At 36.8% G+C, this 19,388-nt stretch overlaps 1 protein-coding gene and 1 long non-coding RNA gene across 2 annotated transcripts in view; one reads left to right on the forward strand and one right to left on the reverse strand.

Moving 5' to 3' along the window:
* The window catches only part of LOC111192350 (uncharacterized), a 192,156-nt gene that overhangs the window by 15,166 nt on the left and 157,602 nt on the right, over nt 1–19,388 (reverse strand). The gene's annotated exons all lie outside the window — the stretch shown is intronic.
* The window catches only part of LOC103036415 (urotensin-2 receptor), a 56,115-nt gene continuing 39,750 nt past the window's right edge, over nt 3,024–19,388 (forward strand). Inside the window, exons 1-2 of the mRNA XM_007259142.4 lie at nt 3,024–3,630; nt 5,915–7,006. Of these exons, the coding sequence (XP_007259204.2) occupies nt 3,579–3,630; nt 5,915–7,005 (1,143 nt within the window). The 5' untranslated portion in view covers nt 3,024–3,578 and the 3' untranslated portion in view covers nt 7,006. The remainder of the gene's footprint in view (nt 3,631–5,914; nt 7,007–19,388) is intronic.

The following is a 19,388-nucleotide window of genomic DNA, read 5'->3' on the forward strand; positions in this document are numbered from 1 at the left end:
GCAGGTAAGAACAATGCCCTTTAACGTCCATGGGACACAAACCTGTGCTACAAATAAAGGGTTCTTTAAGCAATTACAGATAAAAAACTACCTTCTAAATGAAAGGTTCACACTCATATCTCTCTTCCAATTTTTTTTTTCTATGGCGTCATTTAAAAGACCTTTTGTAGTGCCTTTAATTTTAACAGTGATTTGTAAGCAAGTAACACAGCAAAAAAAAAACAAAAAAACAAAAACAAACGATAAACACACTGACCCCATATACTGCTGATGCTATTTTATGCTGGCATTTCACATCTACGGCTCATTTCAGTCGGCTAGGTGCTGCATGCCGTTCCTCAAAATCTGATTTCCAGCCCCTTTGAGCTCTATTTACCAATACGGGCAGTGTGTAATTGAATAACGGCAACTGGACTGCATTATCTCGCCTCAAAAACACATCCAAGGTGATTCATACAGATGAAGGGAACAAGGGCATGGTTGGACTTGAATATGATGCTCCTCTGGGGAGTGGTACAATGCTTTAATGTCTACTTGTGACTAATTTAGTAGATTTGGGTTCTTTTAAAGAATATAAAAAAAAGTAAATCCTGGCATTCTTGGCTACACCTAGGCCCATTGATTGCTTTGAGGTCTCTCTGACACTCCCAAATGAGTATTCTAGCTTTTGCTCTGACCTTTTCAGTGGTTCATGGTTTCTCATTAATTGAGACGCTGCTTTGGCACATTTGCAAAGACTTTATACCTGACGATGGAGAGCAAGAGTCTAAAAGTGCACGTCTAAACTGGCTGATCATCACAGTCAGTCAGTGTATCATCACCAGGCGGCCAAGAACCAAACCCCTGTGATTGGGTGCTTAGTATCTTAGCTTAGACTGTTTATAACTAAAGAGAAAATGCCTATTATCCTCCTGTCCTTCTGGAACACTGATAATGGACTGTATGCAGATATAAATGCAGGAAATAAGCAGCTCATTTTGAAAAGTGAATCAATGCTACGCAGAAACAAATTGCAAAATTGCTGTCTCTTTTTCCTGCCGTCTCTTACCTGAAGTAAATGTCAGGAGGCGGGTGGAAGCATTAGAGCAAATAAGGAACAAAAACAACATAACATAACATTTCATAGCATGAGAGTTTCCTGAGATATGTGTGATAAAGTGTATTGATTAGTCATTTTATATATGTTACTTAAGACACTAGACTTTTTGCAATTTAGCACAGTCAACCAAAGCCACAGGCTTTCTTCTAGTAGTAGATATAGGTTACAATCATTGCTGTGTTCATAACTCTGTTCATGTGACATTCTAATTTCCTCTATTTATTTTTGTATGTTTATTAACGCTGCATCAACAGATCCACATTTACGCTGGATGTAATTAAAAAAAGATGGTTCCCCTTGTTTTCATGAAAAATAAGTTAAATATAACTGAGCATTGTAACAATTAAACATGTAGCTGGGATGCAAAAGCGGAGATTAATGAAGAGTTCAGTCATCAAGGGGCAGCTTTCATCCAGAAATAGAGTAAGAACCAGTACAAACGTACACGAAGCCACACAGGCAGCAAGCATCAAGGGCACTGAGTCAAAAACCAGGCAGGGGTCCAAAAAACACAGAGGGAATAAACAGACTAATGCTCAGAACTGATTCAGAGAGGCAATGTGTCGTAAAGAACAGGGAACAGTCCAGGCTTTTTAATCAGACGAATCAGCAGACAGACAGTAACAGGTAGGTAAGAGGGGTGGGATTAGTGATCAGTACACCAGGGGAGACAAAAAGTATTTGGAGGTGACAAACACACAGCCTTTGAAATAGTCTCTAAAATCACTTTACAGACATATAAATAACAAATAACACACACTGTCAAACAAAAGCTTGTAAAGTCTCTGTAATTAAAAACCCTTGTAACTTTTACTGGTCAGTGTAGGCATGTCACAGTAATTACGTTATTGATTTATTGTACAATATATGTTAATGACCACAATAATTTTTGCTGGCCTGAATATTGTTCATGTTTTTGTACATTTTTAGCAAGAATAGCCATTTAATGAGAGTTGTTTTTTAAAATATATATATAAAAAAAAACATTCATATTACAATTCCGTTATTCAAAATTCTTGATAGTTAACAGTTCATTGCTCTTTAAAATGGTGATAAACAGCAGCATAAAATGGTCTTAAAAAGACAATAAAAAATGTTCAGTGTAATAATTTCTGTGTATTTATAATATTATGCTATTTCAATGGTATCAGTGGCATAAATGGCCTTAAAATGACAGTACTACTATCGTTATTTTTTCTGGGACAATATATCATCCAAACAAAAACAGTAATCATGACAGACCTAGTGCAATATAAAGAACAAATGGAAAACTAATTTTATCTGAAAAAATGAGAAATGCCAAAAATGGAAAATGGCAATGACATTGTTTCTTTATACATGTGACAACAAACACTGCCAAAAACCCAAATCACTGCATTCTGTGTTCTATTCATCATTCTCCATATTTTAAACAAAAAATAGATCATTCAATTAAAATAAATCAATTTCATTCAATCATATTTTAATATAATTTATACATCTTTTGGTATTGCCCATCACATTTTTGTATTATTTTATAATAAAATTTAAATAAATAAAATAAGTACAGCATTATAACATCAGCAATTTCTTACGTGGTTTTATCTTCAGGAATTATGGGGAGGTGGGGGTGATGAAAGGTGTAGTGGTGGGTTGTGACGTCACGTAAGAGGAGCAGAGTTCTGGCCACACATACCCGTCATTCATTTATAGCATCAAGCACTAGGGAAACACGTTCACGTCCATTCTGACAGACAGCCTTACAACGCTCACCCCCCACATCAACCTCCAACCCCCCCCATCATCTTATTTTCCCTCTCTCCCACGTCATTTCCCCTCCCACACTGTGTACTCTAATCCGTGCTCTCTCTCTCTTTCTCTCTTACTCTTACTCTCTCTCTCTCTCTTTCCCCTTCTCTGTCTCTCTCTCTCTCCCTCCCTCCCTCCCTCACTCTCTCTCTCTCTACCCCTCACAGGCACACACTCTGTCAGTGGAAGAGAGGATTTCAAAATCCAGCTGTAGCTCAAAGTGCTCGTCTCCTAAGGCATACCCAGCTAAGATGAGTTTTTGGGCTTTTTTCCCCATTTACGTTCTCTCTTTCATGTTTACGACTTCTTTTGAAGACGTAATGCTGTGCTGAGATCTGCCATCAGGAGCTGTGAGGGAGTAGGTGATGTGCTGAAGAAGAGCAGAAGAAGTTTTTAAACAACAGCTGAAGCACCTGCTTGTGACTGATTTGAACGCAGGCGCTCAGACTTCGCATTCTGACACAATGACCGTGTTCCTCTAGAGGGCTCTTGCTTTTTTTGTGTGTGGGCATGTGTGTGAGTATGTGTGAATGAGTGTGTGGAGAGTGTGAGTGTGTGTCCGCGTGTTGGTGTGCCTTTGCCTGAACTGGAATCAAACCGTTGGGATCTTTCGAATGGAATTCCGGGACTTTGGAATAACTACCGGGAGAAGTATCATGAGTTCGATCAGTGGGCGCTGAGCTCATTATAAATGTTAAACCACTCTCTGCTGGGAGCCACACAATCTGTGGGAATTCAAGAAGGTAAGACTTATTATTATTATTATTCCACTAAAATAAAATAATCAAAACTGTCATTAGGTCTTTTTGGATTGCATGTCCGAAATCCTCTGCTGTCTCTGCGCTTATTAAGATAACGTGACTGTGTTAATTAAGAGGGCAAACAGACTTGTTTGAGGTGCTCTTTAGAGTTAAAATGACATTGGTCACTTAGAGGTATTTAGTTTAAGTGACTTTAGAGTGACAACAGAGCTTTAATAGAACATGAACTGATGGATTGTTACAATGCTGTCTGTTAGATTTGGTCAAAAACATTTTTTTTTGTTTCTATTATATTTGCTAAAGAGCCCCTGAAATGGAAATGCTGTATATTTTTTCCAGTTAATAGCAAATTGGTGTAAAGTTTTACGGTTAAAAAAAGTGGTGATCTCCAAATAATATGTGGTGAGCACTAGAAACTATGTGGCCAAGCGAACAGTTTTGTTTTATTATTCCTATTAGTATCAAATGCTCACCTGAAATTGCCTGATTCTCACTCAATAGTACCTGGTGCTCACTACATAGCAGCTGGTCCTCACTCATCAGTATCTGGTGACCACCACTTAGTAGCTGGTGTTCACCACAAAATACAGGGAGAGTCAAAAGTTGCAGAACACCCTATCATTTCCCTTTCAACAAAAGAGAAGGGAAAAATATATATCTGGAACAATGTCGCCATCTTGAAAGCCGCCATATTTTGTTTCTGGAAAAAAAAGGTTATCCTGTGACTTTTGACTCACTCTGTATATTGTGCTCACTACATAATATCTGATGCTTGCCACTTAGTGTTCGGCGCTCACCACTTAAAATCTGGTACCACATAGTATCTTGTGCTAAATACAGAGTTGGCATTCACCACTTAATATCTGATGCTCACCACATAGCATATGCTGCTCATCACATACTATCTGGAATTTACCACATAGTATTTGGTGCTCAATACAAAGTATCTGGTGCTCACGTCTTAGTAACTAGGCAATCTTCACATTGTATCTGGTGCTTACCACATTGTATTGGAGCCTATCCCGTAGTATTTGGTATTCAGTGCATAATATCTGGTGCTCACCCTATAGTATCTGGTACCACATAGTATCTGGCCCTCACTACACAGTATCTGGTACCACAAGTATCTGGCCCTCACTACATAGTATCTGGTACTTAACACAGTATCTGGTGCTCATCAGTTAATTCCTTGCCGTCACTAAATAGCATCTGCTGCTTACCACTTAGAATCAAGTCCTCGCTACATAGTATCTAGTGCTCACAACTAATATGGTGTTTACCACTTAGTATCAGGTCCCAAAGTGTATCTGGTGCTCACCACTTAGTACATAGTATATGTTGCTCACCACATAGTTATCAGAGCTCAGCACACAGTATTTGGTCCTCACCATATAGTGTCTATTGCTCATTATAAAGTATATCGTCGCTGTCCAATGAAAAACATGTATCTCCAAATAAGCAACTTTACAGGAGAGAGATAAAATCTTCTAAACTTTCAATGGAAGTCAATGTAAAGAATATTTTAGGTCATTTTGAAGAGTTTCTTTTGGTCCGTTCATCAAGAAATTGTGGCACAGTGTGAGGGACAGTTTGTCTGTTCAAATTATGTAGTAAACTAAAAATCAACAAAAAATAGATATATTTGTTTTTCATTGGACAGGGACAATATGGTGTTTACAACTTATTATCAGGCCCCACATCGTATCTGGTAATTTCTGAAGTATCTGTTGCTCACCACTTACTACCTGATCATCACTAAACAGTATCTGGTGCTCACTATTTAATATCTGGTGCTTACCACATTGTATCTGATCCTTACTACATTTTACATTTTACATATATATATATATATATATATATAAATATCAGAGCTCAACACATAGTATCTGGTCTTCACCCCATAGTATCTAGCGATCACCACTTAGTCTCTCTTTTTTTCTTTCCTTTTTTTTCTTTTTTATATATATATATATATATATATATATATATATATATATATACATATATTTACAAAATTGATAAGCAAAACACACCATGTTCATTTTTCCTTAAAGGGCTCCATAATTTGCAGAAATTAAAATATTGTTAGGTTGCACTATTAACTGAATAAAAGAAGTGTTGTAATAATCAAAATCTGAAATTTTGACTGTTGTAAACTTTCCGAAACACCCTGAGCAGTTTTTTTCTATGCCTAACTTTTACCTAGTTATCCACTATTTATGGATTGATGTGTTTATTGATGTGTGTTTGTCTGGTTGCTATGCAGAGATGACCACTGTGTCAGTGGAGTCCCTGATGGCAATGGTGGATCGGATTCCCAATGCCACTGAGACTCCAGTGGAGACATCTGCAGAGGATATGGCCGCCACCTTCACCATTGGCACCATCCTGTCCGTCATGTGCCTCGTGGGCGTGTCAGGAAATATCTACACCCTGGTGGTCATGTGCCACTCCATGCGCGCAGCTGCTTCTATGTACATCTATATTGTCAACCTGGCAATGGCTGACCTGCTCTACCTGCTCACCATTCCCTTCGTGGTGTGCACCCACTTCTTAAAGGGCTGGTACTTTGGTGATATAGGATGTAGGACCCTCATTAGTATGGACTTTCTCACAATGCATGCCAGCATCTTTACACTGACTGTGATGAGCACGGAGCGATACTTTGCGGTTCTTAAGCCCCTGGATACAGTAAAACGATCCAAGAGCTACCGCAAAGCCATCGCTCTCCTTGTATGGACAGCCTCATTGATTCTGACCCTCCCCATGATCATTGACATAGAGCTCAAGATGGAAAATTCCAAGCTGATGTGTCAGACCACGCTGAGCCCTCTGTCTTACAAGATTTACATCTCCTCACTTTTCTGCACCAGCATCGTCGCTCCTGGGGTCATAATCGGCTACCTGTACATATGTCTGGCACGTGCCTACTGGATCTCGCAGACCGAGACGTTCAAGCAGACTCAGAAGCTGCCAAACCACAAAGTTCTGTACCTCATCTTCACTATCGTTCTCCTCTTCTGGGCCTGCTTTCTGCCTTTTTGGATCTGGCAGCTCCTGGGCCAGTTTAATCCAGAGATGGTCCTGTCCACCAAGGCCAGGCGCAACATCAATTACCTGACCACCTGTCTGACCTACAGCAACAGCTGCATCAATCCCTTCCTCTACACCCTCCTAACCAAGAACTACAAGGAGTACTTGCGGAAGAGGCAGCGGACCTGGATGGCTGGGAGCTATTTCAACCGAAGGAACCGCTTCCAGCGCTCGCCTCGCCGCTCCCTGTCCTCCAGCAGCCAGCAGTGCACAGAGAGCTTCATGCTCACGCACACATCACGCACCAATAACAGCAGTTTGTGAGGTAGGTTCTTGTCTTCCTGTTCTCCACAGGCATGCCATCCCGGGAGTGTGGTCTGGCAGACAGCTTTTGTTTGGGTTTTGAATAACGTCCAGACAGCCAGAACAAATTAACCCAAATTTTCACCGGATTTTCCATTCAAATTCACTTTAACATTCACATCCACTACAACAGACCTGGTTTGATTCTATCTACAGACAGACTTCTGTGGCCTGGGTGCATCTGTTTTTACATCTGCTCCTGCAGCTGAGATGATATGCAGCTGAGATGTGAGGACCTTGTATGCCTGAAGCATACAAGGTCTTTTTTTTTATTTATTATTATTATTTTTTGTATTTTTCAGTCCACAGCTTTCTGAAAAAGGATAAGTTACCTATGGCTTTGTTATGACTAGAAAAGATCAAGAAGACCTGCAGTTTGAGGTGGGAGGAGGGGGAAAACTGTGGTAGAAGTGAACAAAAGAGTGAAGAAAATAAAAATACGTAAGAAAAAGAAAGAGAACAAAAAGGGAAAAGGGAGCTTTTGCTGCATTTGATAAAAATATGAATTGGGCAGCATCCTCAGATAACCTCAGGATAATACAAAACTACATAACATGTTGAGTCATTCATAGCTAGTGACATGTCTTACTTTCCAAAAAAAGAAGAAAAAAAATGAGACGTCTTACTTAGATCTCTTCCTCAGACGAGCACCAGCACCAGTGTGGTCCCATTTATTTTTCATGGATCATTTTTTTTCTTTCCTACTGGAGGCCTAGGAGTGTCATTTATACATGTCTTAATTCAGAGCGTTGATCATTAAAAAAGAAAGAAAAAAAAGAAAAGTAATGAGAAAAATTATAGCTGCTCTTTAGAGTTCTCAGTGCCAGATGAAACTCCATCCAGATAAGCTGGATGAAACTCAAAGAAGCCAAATGTCGATACGCTTAAAAGCCTAATTAATAAAGTAGAGATTATGATGGTCTGATGAAGTCTCTTAGTCTCTTACAGGACTCTAAATTGAATGATTAGGATAATGAAAACAAAGGATTCTGGGAGACGCAACAAAAAAGAGGAAAAAAAAGTAGAACTGACAATGGTATGTAATAATTCTGTCCAAAAGAAAAATCGCCCAGGATAAAAACATAACAAACCTTTTCTCACAATAAATGTGGAAAAACATCCCATGCTAATCCTAGAATATATTTTAGCTTTAAAACAGACAAAAATATGCTTCCATGAGCAAATGTTCTGTGTTAGATGTTCTTAGGGAGTGTGTTATTCGTGACAAAACTTTAGCAGACAGATTCAGGTAGAACAAAGCACAACTCGAGCCTGCTGAAATTCATTATGGTGATTTAGGTGAGCACAAGAGCTTAGCACTTGAACAGAAATATAATCTTGTGGGTAAAAAATATATATATTTTTTAAAAATTATGTTTTTGTTTTTTTTTATCCACACAATATCCAATCATTTTCTCATTCCACACCAAATCCCATGAAAAAACTTACATGGATTTATTGTCTGACTTTCCTTTTCCTATGTCTGAGGAGCTTTTTTTTTAAGCAATTTTTAGCAATGAACATATAAAATAGATGATAACATACAACATATTGCACCACATGTTTATTTCATACGATATTAAAACAGGCTGTTTAATGCTTATTACCTTATTTATGAACAGACTGTAAAATATTAAGTTGCTCACAGTGGGTGATCTGAACATAAATAATGGTGCAGATAGAAATGAGTTACACTTTGTTAGACACTGAAACGGAACAATTCCAGCACACTATTCTCTATGAATAAAGAACACTCACTCGCTCGCACACTATTTCTTTTCTTTGTACTTTTGTTTCCACTTTTCATTAAAATTCAATTTCCCTTCAAAGCAAAGTTGAAATAAGTCCAGATTAACAAACACAGTCCATGCAGACTGTAGATCAGACATGGATGCAAAGAAGTGTAAAATTAAAAAGTACAAGTACAAAGTAAACTCTTGTCATTCTTGTGGCGCCTGGGAGAGGAAACCACTCAGCAGAATACGAGATTAAAAATGAGCAGCACTGTAGACCCTCCTACACTGTTGTGCATCTAAAACCTGGCTGTAATGGAGCACGTGGTCAGAGTTTAGGAAGTCCAGGAGTTCTGCCAGGAGAATGACCCCTGCCCTCAGCAATCTAAATATAACTGGCCCTCTGTTACAGCCCTGCCATGCAAACGTACAAGCATCTCAGCAACATTTCCATTCTTATCATGGACAATAGATTAATACTGAGTCATTGTCTCTCTGGTCAATGTTGTTAAATTAAACCATCTTGGGATATACAATCATACAACAGGTATACGTGGTCTAAAATTAATCTTTTATTATATGTGATCAGATTCAATGTGTTTTTGCTGTTCACACTGTCACAAAGATATGTTTTAAATTTAATTTGCTCCAATTTCATATGTGGTACTGATGATACATAATTATAAATACATATCCGATATGCAACCATGCCACTTAGTCTAATAGGTCAGATTGGAAACTTATGTGATCTGTTTTATGTCAAGAAAAAGGGAAAATGGACAACAACAGTGAGTGAGAGTTTCAGTGGTGGGAAAGTGAGATAAAATACCTTAAATCAAAAATAGAAGGCACATATCGCAATTACTGTGTGTATTAAAAAAAGTTACAAAAACAAGGCTAGGGTCTGAATCTTTGGCAAACAAAATTATTTGGCAAAAAATATATATTATTTTCTGTGTGCTATCGAACCCACAAAAACTCGGCTGATATTTCTGTGTTTTTTTTTCTGAAGATCTATTAAGTAAAGCACATTATAAGTCTACTGTCTCTTCAGTGTTTCAGATTTTTTAAATTCAGCTCATGATTTCATATGAAGCTTTAAAATGGAGTCACTGGTATGACCTACTTTATTCTTAGGACACTGGAAAAAACAAAACATAACTAAATTAAATAAACTAAATTCTATTATGAATGAATGCCATGTAAGACGTTTTTTTTGTGAAAAAAGTGCTCAGGTGTTTCTATTTAGCCTTGTTTTATTTCACTGAATTAGAGATCACTGGTTGACGTTGACACCTTACACCTCTCTGATCAACTCGTGTTTCTGAGGATTTTCTTTTACTAGCTACTGCAGAAAATGGAGGCTCAGAAAGTTTCATGTGCAGCATACATATAGAACTCAGAGAGACCTATAGTATTTCACAAAGAACAAGACAAATTGGATTTTAGTGGAAGGAGACCTTTAAGATAAGGCAGTTGCAGCCAATTAAAAAACAAACAAAAAAATTAAATATTGAACCCACAACTTTTTTTTTAATAACCCAGAGCCACCACTGCCCCAGCAAACTTGAACCCCCATTATTTTGACTTTATTCTCTTTGGACTAAATAGCTGATCTCCAGTGCACACACAACCAGTAAAATCTAACCCAACCTCTAACTCAATGGAGGTGTCTGCTTTCACTCCCAAACAATGTAAAATGTAAATTTGGTACCCAGATCCAGTTTGAATGACAGCTCAAAATTAGTTTTTTTAAAGTCTATTAATATTTCTACCCCTCATTTAGTTCAAAACTTGTAAAGGTCAACATTTGTAATGGAAGTATAATGTGTTCTTTTTCCTTACATACCAACTGTTATCAACTGTACCTTTATTCAAAGTTAATTTGCATAAATGAGACACCCTTTTTATCTTCCCCTTATATGGAAAGGGAACAGATCCTTGTTCCTTTTGTGAGAATTTGCCTGTAAATTGCTCTGAAGGCATTCTGTTCACCTTAAGATACCAGATTATTAACATTATACTGATGAGTACTGAGGAAAATCTGAGGCCTGCCACAGGTACTTGTTTCAGGTGAAGCCAGATAGACAGTGAAATTAAAATGGACTGTTCTGGAATCTGAGAAAACTGAGATAACTTACTTCAAACCGTTAATATTCCAGGCTTATTCACTGTTAAAGGTTATGTTTTGGTAATTATGTGGAAATAAAGGCAGTAGATTATGGGTTATATTTTTTATAATGGAAGCCTGATCATGGGGGCTTGCCGTATAATTTAAGAGTTTGGCCAATTGTGCAAGGCTTTTCAAACGCTAACGGTTGGTGTAAAGACATGTTGATCACAGACTACTAGAGTCATTCTATAGAAACATCCATTTTTGTTTCACTAGATTTTTTTTCTAGATAGTTTTACAGATATATTACACTTAAAACATGTAAGTGAAAAATATTTATATTGTAATATAAAAGTTATTTTGACAATTAACCCTTATTGATCCATCAATTTAAGAATATCTATGAAGCTCTATAAGCACATTGTAAATCTACTGTCTCTTTCTCATTTAGATCCGGATTTCATATCGTCGCTGTCCAATGAAAAACAAGTATCTCCAAAACAGCAACTTTACAGGAAAGAAAAAAAATTCTAAACTTTCAGTGGAAGTTTCAGTGACACACTGCATGGGACAGTTTGTCTGTTAAAATGATGTAGTTAACTAAAAATCGACAAAACTGGAGACAAGTGTTTTTAATAGGACAGTGACAATATGAAGCTTTTAATTGAGGTCAATGTTATGACTGACTTTATGTTTTGGGAACTGTGGAAAAACAGAATAATAGTTTAAATAACATTTTAGTGATTGGCAGGTGTAGAAAATGCATTTTTATAAAAATCAGTCACCAGTTTTATTATTCTTTGGTAACTACAAGCTTTAAAGACGTGCATAAAAAGGTAAATCTGTTACTTTTGCATTTTCATAAAGTCAATACGTTATATAATATTCTAGTCAAGTCTAATTATTAGAAAAGAATAAAAGATATGTTGCAGAGCCAAAAGTAGATGTGCCCTGAATATATTTGGAATTAGGGTTCAGAATAGATCACACACTTGTTCATTCTGTCTTTCATACTGTGGCAATTCTGGTTTGGGTCCTTTAGGACCCAGATGGGCAGAGCTCAGAGCTCAGTGGCTTCTCTCTGATGCTCTTTACCCCTGTTTGAGAAACCTCTGGCAGTACAATTGCAGGATGATGAACTGTTATGACTTTTGTAACCCAAAAAAATTCGGAGGATGTCCTGTGGTGTGTATTTCCATCAGCCTGCTTGAGAAATGGGAGCAGAATCGCAGACTGCTGCTTAGTAATGAGTAATTGGTGCGTAGGCACATAAGGTCTTTCAGTAGAGCTTCTATAATTCAGAATGACAATGAAGAGCAGGGATAAAGAATGTGTAGGAGACTCGCAGACAATGTTATCCAAGCCTAATATTTATAAGACACGAAGCGGCGATGGCGTGAGGTAAATAGGAAGTGTTGTGTGGTGTGAACAATGGACTCAGAGTGCAGAGATCAGCCCAGAACGAATTAGATTAAGTCTTGCAGTGAAAAAATGCAGGAAATAGGAAGTGGAAATCCGTGGCAATGCAAAACTTTAACACTTTAAATATGTCCCCAGATAACCATGCAGGAGATATGTTAGTCAAAAGAACATAATATGCTTTCATTAGTATTGATATCATTTACCGCTGACCTTTACTGGTTATGCCTTAAGCTAAATGAAAAATTACATTTTAATAGAATTTATAAGCCAATTCTCAGCTGCCATTCAAACTCTTTTCATAAATAAATTTCCATGTTATATTTCCCAGGCATGAAAGTAATTAGTTTCATTAGCTAGAGGTTTGACTGATTCTCAATGAATGCACCTACAGGTGAAACTCAGCCTATGAAACAGTTCCATTATGATGACTCCTACAGTATGAATGAATAATTAAAAAAAAATCTAAATAATTATCTCCATAATTATGTCTACGCTCACAAACAACACAGACACAACCAAGAGTAATGGTAGTTATGTCGCTGGTCACATTGGCTTATATTAAAGTGTCAAAATACAGGGAAAATATTTGTAAAACTATTCAGAGCAAGAAACCATAACATTAACTGGGCTTAACGAAAATGTAAATGAAATAGTTTACAATTTTGTATAATATAATATTATATAAGCTTATATATGTTAGAATATATACATATATTAGACATAGACTGTTCCGGTCAATTTGACACAATAGGAACACCTATGAATCCTGTAATAAAGTCCAAGAAGGTTAAAATATTACACTTCAACTGAGGCCAAATTGTATGTTTATTTATGTAACACTATAGAATAAATAATATATAATAATACATAACGAATTATGGTGAATCAGATAATAAAGAACAAAAATAATTACATCATTGACCTAAGTATCATTTTTACTGACCTCGATATTACCATTATTATTATCATTGTATATATATATATATATATATATATATATATATATATATATATATATATATATATATATATATATATATATAATATATATATATATATATATTTATATATATATTTTTTTTTAGTTTTAGCAAGGAGAGTGAATATTCATTGATGTGAATATGCTGATATGTAGACTTGATTTAAAAATAGTGTTTTATTTTAGTTCTGATTTATTTTAACACTATACTGATATATTGACATTAAATGTATATACCATCACTGGTATACTATAATTATATTACTGGCATAAAATGATCCAACTAAATGGTACACACAACACACACACACACACACAAAATACACTTATAGACACTATTCAATTATATGAACACTATACTTTGCTAACTGTTTGCTGCCGTATCGAAAATGAACATTTTACAATGCAAAACTAAAAAGGATTAGCTTAAATGACAATAACATATTTTTTTTAAAACACACCTATTGCTGGGATATATATCGTGAAACCAAAATAGTTATAATGATAAGCCTACTTCTAAGCCTAGATCCCTTTAGGAACTGTTATGTTTAAGTGTAGCAGGAGTGTACCTGTGTAAGCTAGCACAACAGCCAGTAGTGTAATGGTGAAATGAAACACATAGCTGGTGCACAGAGGTCCTGTTAAGCAGGCCAGTCCACTGACTGACCTGGGACAGCTGGCTTTGTTTATGGGGCTGTTTCTCTGCGTACACGCTCACTCGTAATTACTTTCCCAGTGACCCTGCACCTACATGTTAAGCTTCTTCATCTTGCCCACTAGGATGCCAGAATGTTACGTGTATAGCTATTGAGCATTAATTAGCCCGTGGCCAAATCGACCAGGCCAGGCTCTGAGATATAGATCAGTGTGTACAGCAGTATGGATTTGCTTTACTCTCCTTTTGCACATGATAAATCTGATGCGTCTCGTCCTTGAATTCGGTAGTGAGGATAGTTTATTCCCATGTGAGAAAGTGACTTTTCATCACCTTTTTACTCCCAGCATGCCCATAGTGCTTCTCCCCATCCCCCAATGCAGAAAACACACTACAGGCACTCAAGGTCAAGCTGTTATAGCAAGTTGACACCCTCATCACTCACATACCACCCATTTTTAATGCACATCACTGCTATAATGGCACTATAAACTAATCATTACCACGCAGCCTCCAGCTCTACGTCAGTGCAGGACAGTGCAGTTACGTACGGTCAAAATAATCAACTTTGTCCCGTGACATTTCATTAACACTCCTCTTATAGTCGCTGGAGACTTCGCTAGTGGTGAGGAAACATGAGAAGCATGAGAAAGTGAAAATATCTGCTGCACTCCTAATTTTAGAGGAAAAAATTCCCTGAAAGGCTATTTTATCTCTTAAAGCTTGTTACTGAGGGAGCGATCATAAAAATAAAGGTGCCAAAAAGCGTTCACAGGAGCCCTGTCATGGAAAAAGCCATTTTGATTCCTAAAAGAATTTGTCAGACATTTATTCATTTAAACAAATGACTTAAACCACTCAACTGTTGTTTTATAGGACAAAGTGATTTTGGTAAAATTAGCTCTATAAAATCCATGCATTTCCAATATGTGTCCTATTTAACCTATTAGTTTGTGCTTGTCCAGTAATCCACTTATTGTGACCTAATTTCAAGATGGCAGTTCCTGGAGAGCTACCTCAAGGCACTGCGAAGGTATATATATATATATATATATATATATATATATATATATATATATATATATATATATATATATATATATATATATATATATATATGTTTATGCACAAAGGCACTAAGGCACTCAGAATTCTACCAATTGTACCAAAATGTGGAGCTATTTTGAGCTTGTTAAAGATGTGATAATATCAATCGCTTTGCATGGGCAAAGATATGCCCCTATCACTAGCACTGTAAGCCAGTATTTCAGAATGCTGGGGGTGAACGGAGAAAAGCTTTTCAACAAACGTTTGTACTTGTTGTCATGTTTCACTACACAACAAATCCATTTCACTCCAGACTTCTCCTTTAATCCACTTGATTAAATAGTATTTCAAACCTTTTATTTTCTTTTACACTGCATGCCAAAACAGTGCCAATATTATTCCAAAAGAAAAACCTATGTCTACTGCAGAGGTGAAGCTCAAGATCAGGGGGGTTCGATCTTTTAATCCACCACAAAATGATCTGCAATCCACATAAAAATGAAATTAGTCATTTAAAATCCGAAAAAGCAGCAAAACTATTATTGTAGACAGAATTGACTGAGAGGCTCAAATTGCCATTTTGCAAACATTTGTTCATGGTGGGTAAAACTCACACAATAAAGCTCTATTCAGACAGGATTAGTTTTAGAGGGAGCGATTGGGTAACGTAATTATGGCCAGAGTTCTTCAGCGACTTTAGTGCCATCTGAATACACCATGGCAAGTCATTTTTCCTGAACTGCACATTTAATAAAGATTCAAGAGATTTCCACCTTATGTAAAATGATCTGTAGACATACCCTTAGCTTATCAAAGTGTGGACACTGACAAAGGCATTAAGCTTTATTGTGCACAGCTCTGCAATTTAGGCAAGTCACTGTGCAGCACAGCCTATGATCATTATTTAGATAATGATAAGTAGGTTATAGTACTGATTTTTCATCACATTTTTTAGAGGTGAGTGCAGAGTGAATCAAGAGTAAATCAAGTAGCCACTCCCATCAAAGTCACTTAATACTGAAATTTCTTATCTTGTGCAAATGGTCCCCTAGAAGTACCATTGCAGCCCACAGAGGGTTACAGCATAGGTCAAAAACCACTGCAGTAGATCACAAAATCCCAGAGAAGCTGTCAGGTACATGAAAAAGTATATGAATTATAACACCATAAATATGCTTCATTAGTGCACACTTGAAGCTGGACAGTATTTGATGACTCTTCAGACTCTACAAGACTCTACAAGACTCTACAAGACTCTTCAGGAGCATGCTCTACTTGTTATTTTAAAATGCTCCTCACATCGTGTCTGAGGAGGTGGTTGGAGGATGATTTGAACCAGCAGGGAATAAATCAGAGCTTAGGGAGTATCACAACAACAATCAATATCTGCTGATCACGGCAGCTGTTTAGCAGACAAACAAAACACCTGAGAAGACGACATCTGGTGACACCATGTTATAGCACCTTCAAAACATGTATACAGCAAATAAAAGGTACTTTAAATAATGTAAAATATAATTTGCATTTAATTAAATCTATTTACAATTTTCAATTTTTTTTCCATTTACACAGCCAATTACACAACCAACTCGTTAGGACTCCCCCTATCACTAGTAATGACATCCCAGGAGGGTGAAGACTAACACATGCTATTTACACTCATAAAAAAAAACAGTTGCACCCAGAAGGACATGTCGAATTGCAATGCTTTTCAGAAGTAAGCGAGGTGAATAAAAGTAATAAATAATAAAAAATTGACTGATGTGGCCAATATTTATTGAGCTACAGAATACAGAAGTAGTGTGAAACACATGTAAATCAACATTTCAGATGTCTTGGCATTCAGTTTTAGAGGTTCTTAATGGTCTCCTATGACAATCCATCTTATGCAGCATGTATATTCTCATGTAGCTCCTACAGATGTTGCAGTAAATAACAACGTCCCACTCATTTTTAATCAGGGATAGGTCTAGCGGTGCATCTGGTCATGGCATAGCATCAGTTTTCAATGAAAATTTTTGAGAAGAAAGCAGTATGTGGACGAGCATTGTCCTGTTGCAGTGATGCACTGCCATAGTGTGTTCAGAAAAGGTAGGATCACTGGTTGCAAGTTATTAACATAACTTCGGGCTGTGAAAGTACCTGTAATGAATACCAAAAAGGTCAGTAGTGGATTGTTCATTAGGGCCATCGGGCAACTCCCCAACAAAATTCAAGAATGATGAAAAGTAGGCCTGTCACGATAAGAGATTTTTGTGGACGATTTATCATCCCAGAAATTATTGCGATAAACGATATTATTGTCATTTTAAGACTATTTAAATGCCACTGATATCATAATAATATCCCATAACAAAGCAATTATACACTTTTAAGGACAAAATAATTTAATTATTCAAAGTTTGGGAAATAAATATATTTTTCTTCACCTACGTCAGTCCACACTGTGTGTATGGAGTTGCAGTTATTGAAGCACTGGTCTGGTATTGCATGATTAATTTAAAAAAATGTTATTGATATATATGTGAACGAACATACAAATAAACACAACAGACAATATCACGATTATCAAATATTATTGAAGTCATGTCTGTTTATTGTACGATAAGTCAATACTGTAATTATCATGACGGGCTTAATGAAAAGGATTCTAGCGCATTTAACAAGTGTTAGACTAGCTGTGACTGCTCTGGACAGCCAGTCCTGCCTCTGAACATCCTAAGTCAATCAGCATCATGCTGCATTTCCGATAGTACCACCCCTTTTTTTTAAGTGATTCCCAGCAGTCTGAAAAACAATCAGATCACTCTTATTGACTCTTATGTTAATTTTTTTTTTCAGAATTGCAAAATCTGCAATGTATTTAATGGTTTCCAGGAGGGCTTTCACTTGCCTACTTTAGTCACAAGAAACTTGGGTGGGAATTTCAGCGCCTTCTGGTTTTTCCATAGACTGTATATATAAAGTTTGGTTGTCATAGTTACTAGGTACTGCTCCATAATGCTCCACATCAGAGCTGACCCTTTACACTGGTTACGTTTTCTTTTTCCACTTTAATCATGACCAGAAGCATCCCGTAAAAACTATGAGACAGTTGCTGCTGTTAGACTTCTGATTTCACAGTTAGCATTGCACTGCTAACCTGGCTACAGGTCTAACCTCCATCCCTACAGTGGTATATACACACAGGATACCAGCTACTGCAGCATCTGACTCATGACTGAAAGCACTGAATATGCTTTTCATGGAGAGGGAACTAGTCAGTTTAGTTTTTGCTGTTTTAAAATACAAATGATGCCAAATTATAATACAAGTGATGTCATTTTTTAAATTGTGATTTCACTTATTGTATATCCATTATTGTTTGTGTGTATTTTATTTATTACACAACATCCCAGAGCTCAAACTTTACTCTGTATCTGCTGCACCTAAAATAAAATTCTGTCTGATGAAGGCATGACTGAGCATGAAGCCTGTGAGTTCAGATGTATAAAATAAAACTAGTACATTTGTACTAAATCTGTGTGAATAAAGCAATTAAGCTATTAAGCTATATATTTCACCCCCAACTTTGTCCGTCCGAGTCTTAATCTGAGGTTATGTGCCTTTAGCGACGTGGCCACAGTGGATGAGACAGGTAAACACTGCCTTTAATTAATCACCAGCATATGGCTGCATACTAATGTGCTGAGGAGATCAATATTATCTGAGCATGAGAATCCCAGATGTAAACAGGCAATCAAGAGTTTGTTTGAACTTGGACTAAACGGGGAATGCTGCCAGAATGCTGTCTGTTTTCATTGCCAGGATAAGGTTTGTTTTATTGCTTAAGTTGCTTAATATTTTTACACATTCACAGGCTGAATGTATGTGCTGTTTATATATTGGGATTTTGATATTATTGCAATATGTCATGTCTGAAAGATTGGGCACCTCATTTGGTTTATTTTCACAACAACAATCCCAGAATCCACTGGTGGGTCTAAAGGTTAAAACAGCTGGCTCTCATCATAAGCAATACAAGACTTAATGTGAATACAAAGCAAACATGTTGTATTTTCATTTTACATACGCAGCATGATTCCCGCTGCAGCTCATTATTTTCTTATTTCATTTAGAAAGCAAAGGAGTGGCCAAAAAAAGCACTATAAATGCAACACCAGATCTTTTATATGATAACGTTGCTGGGAAATAAATAAAGTTAGGAAATTAATCAATGGTTATTTTGAAGTTGCTTTGGCATGAAGTACATGAAGAAGGGCACTGCTAACCCTGCAGGAATGTAATAATGTTAGATGTTTTCCTGATGCAAAATTATTGTCATCTGACATTATTATCCATCCTTTTACCTGAAATTAACGTCTAATGGCGTTGGTGGCCAGCTGGGAAGGGGCC

The sequence above is a fragment of the Astyanax mexicanus genome, chromosome 15 (assembly GCF_023375975.1).
Source record: "Astyanax mexicanus isolate ESR-SI-001 chromosome 15, AstMex3_surface, whole genome shotgun sequence".
NCBI lineage: Eukaryota > Metazoa > Chordata > Actinopteri > Characiformes > Acestrorhamphidae > Astyanax > Astyanax mexicanus.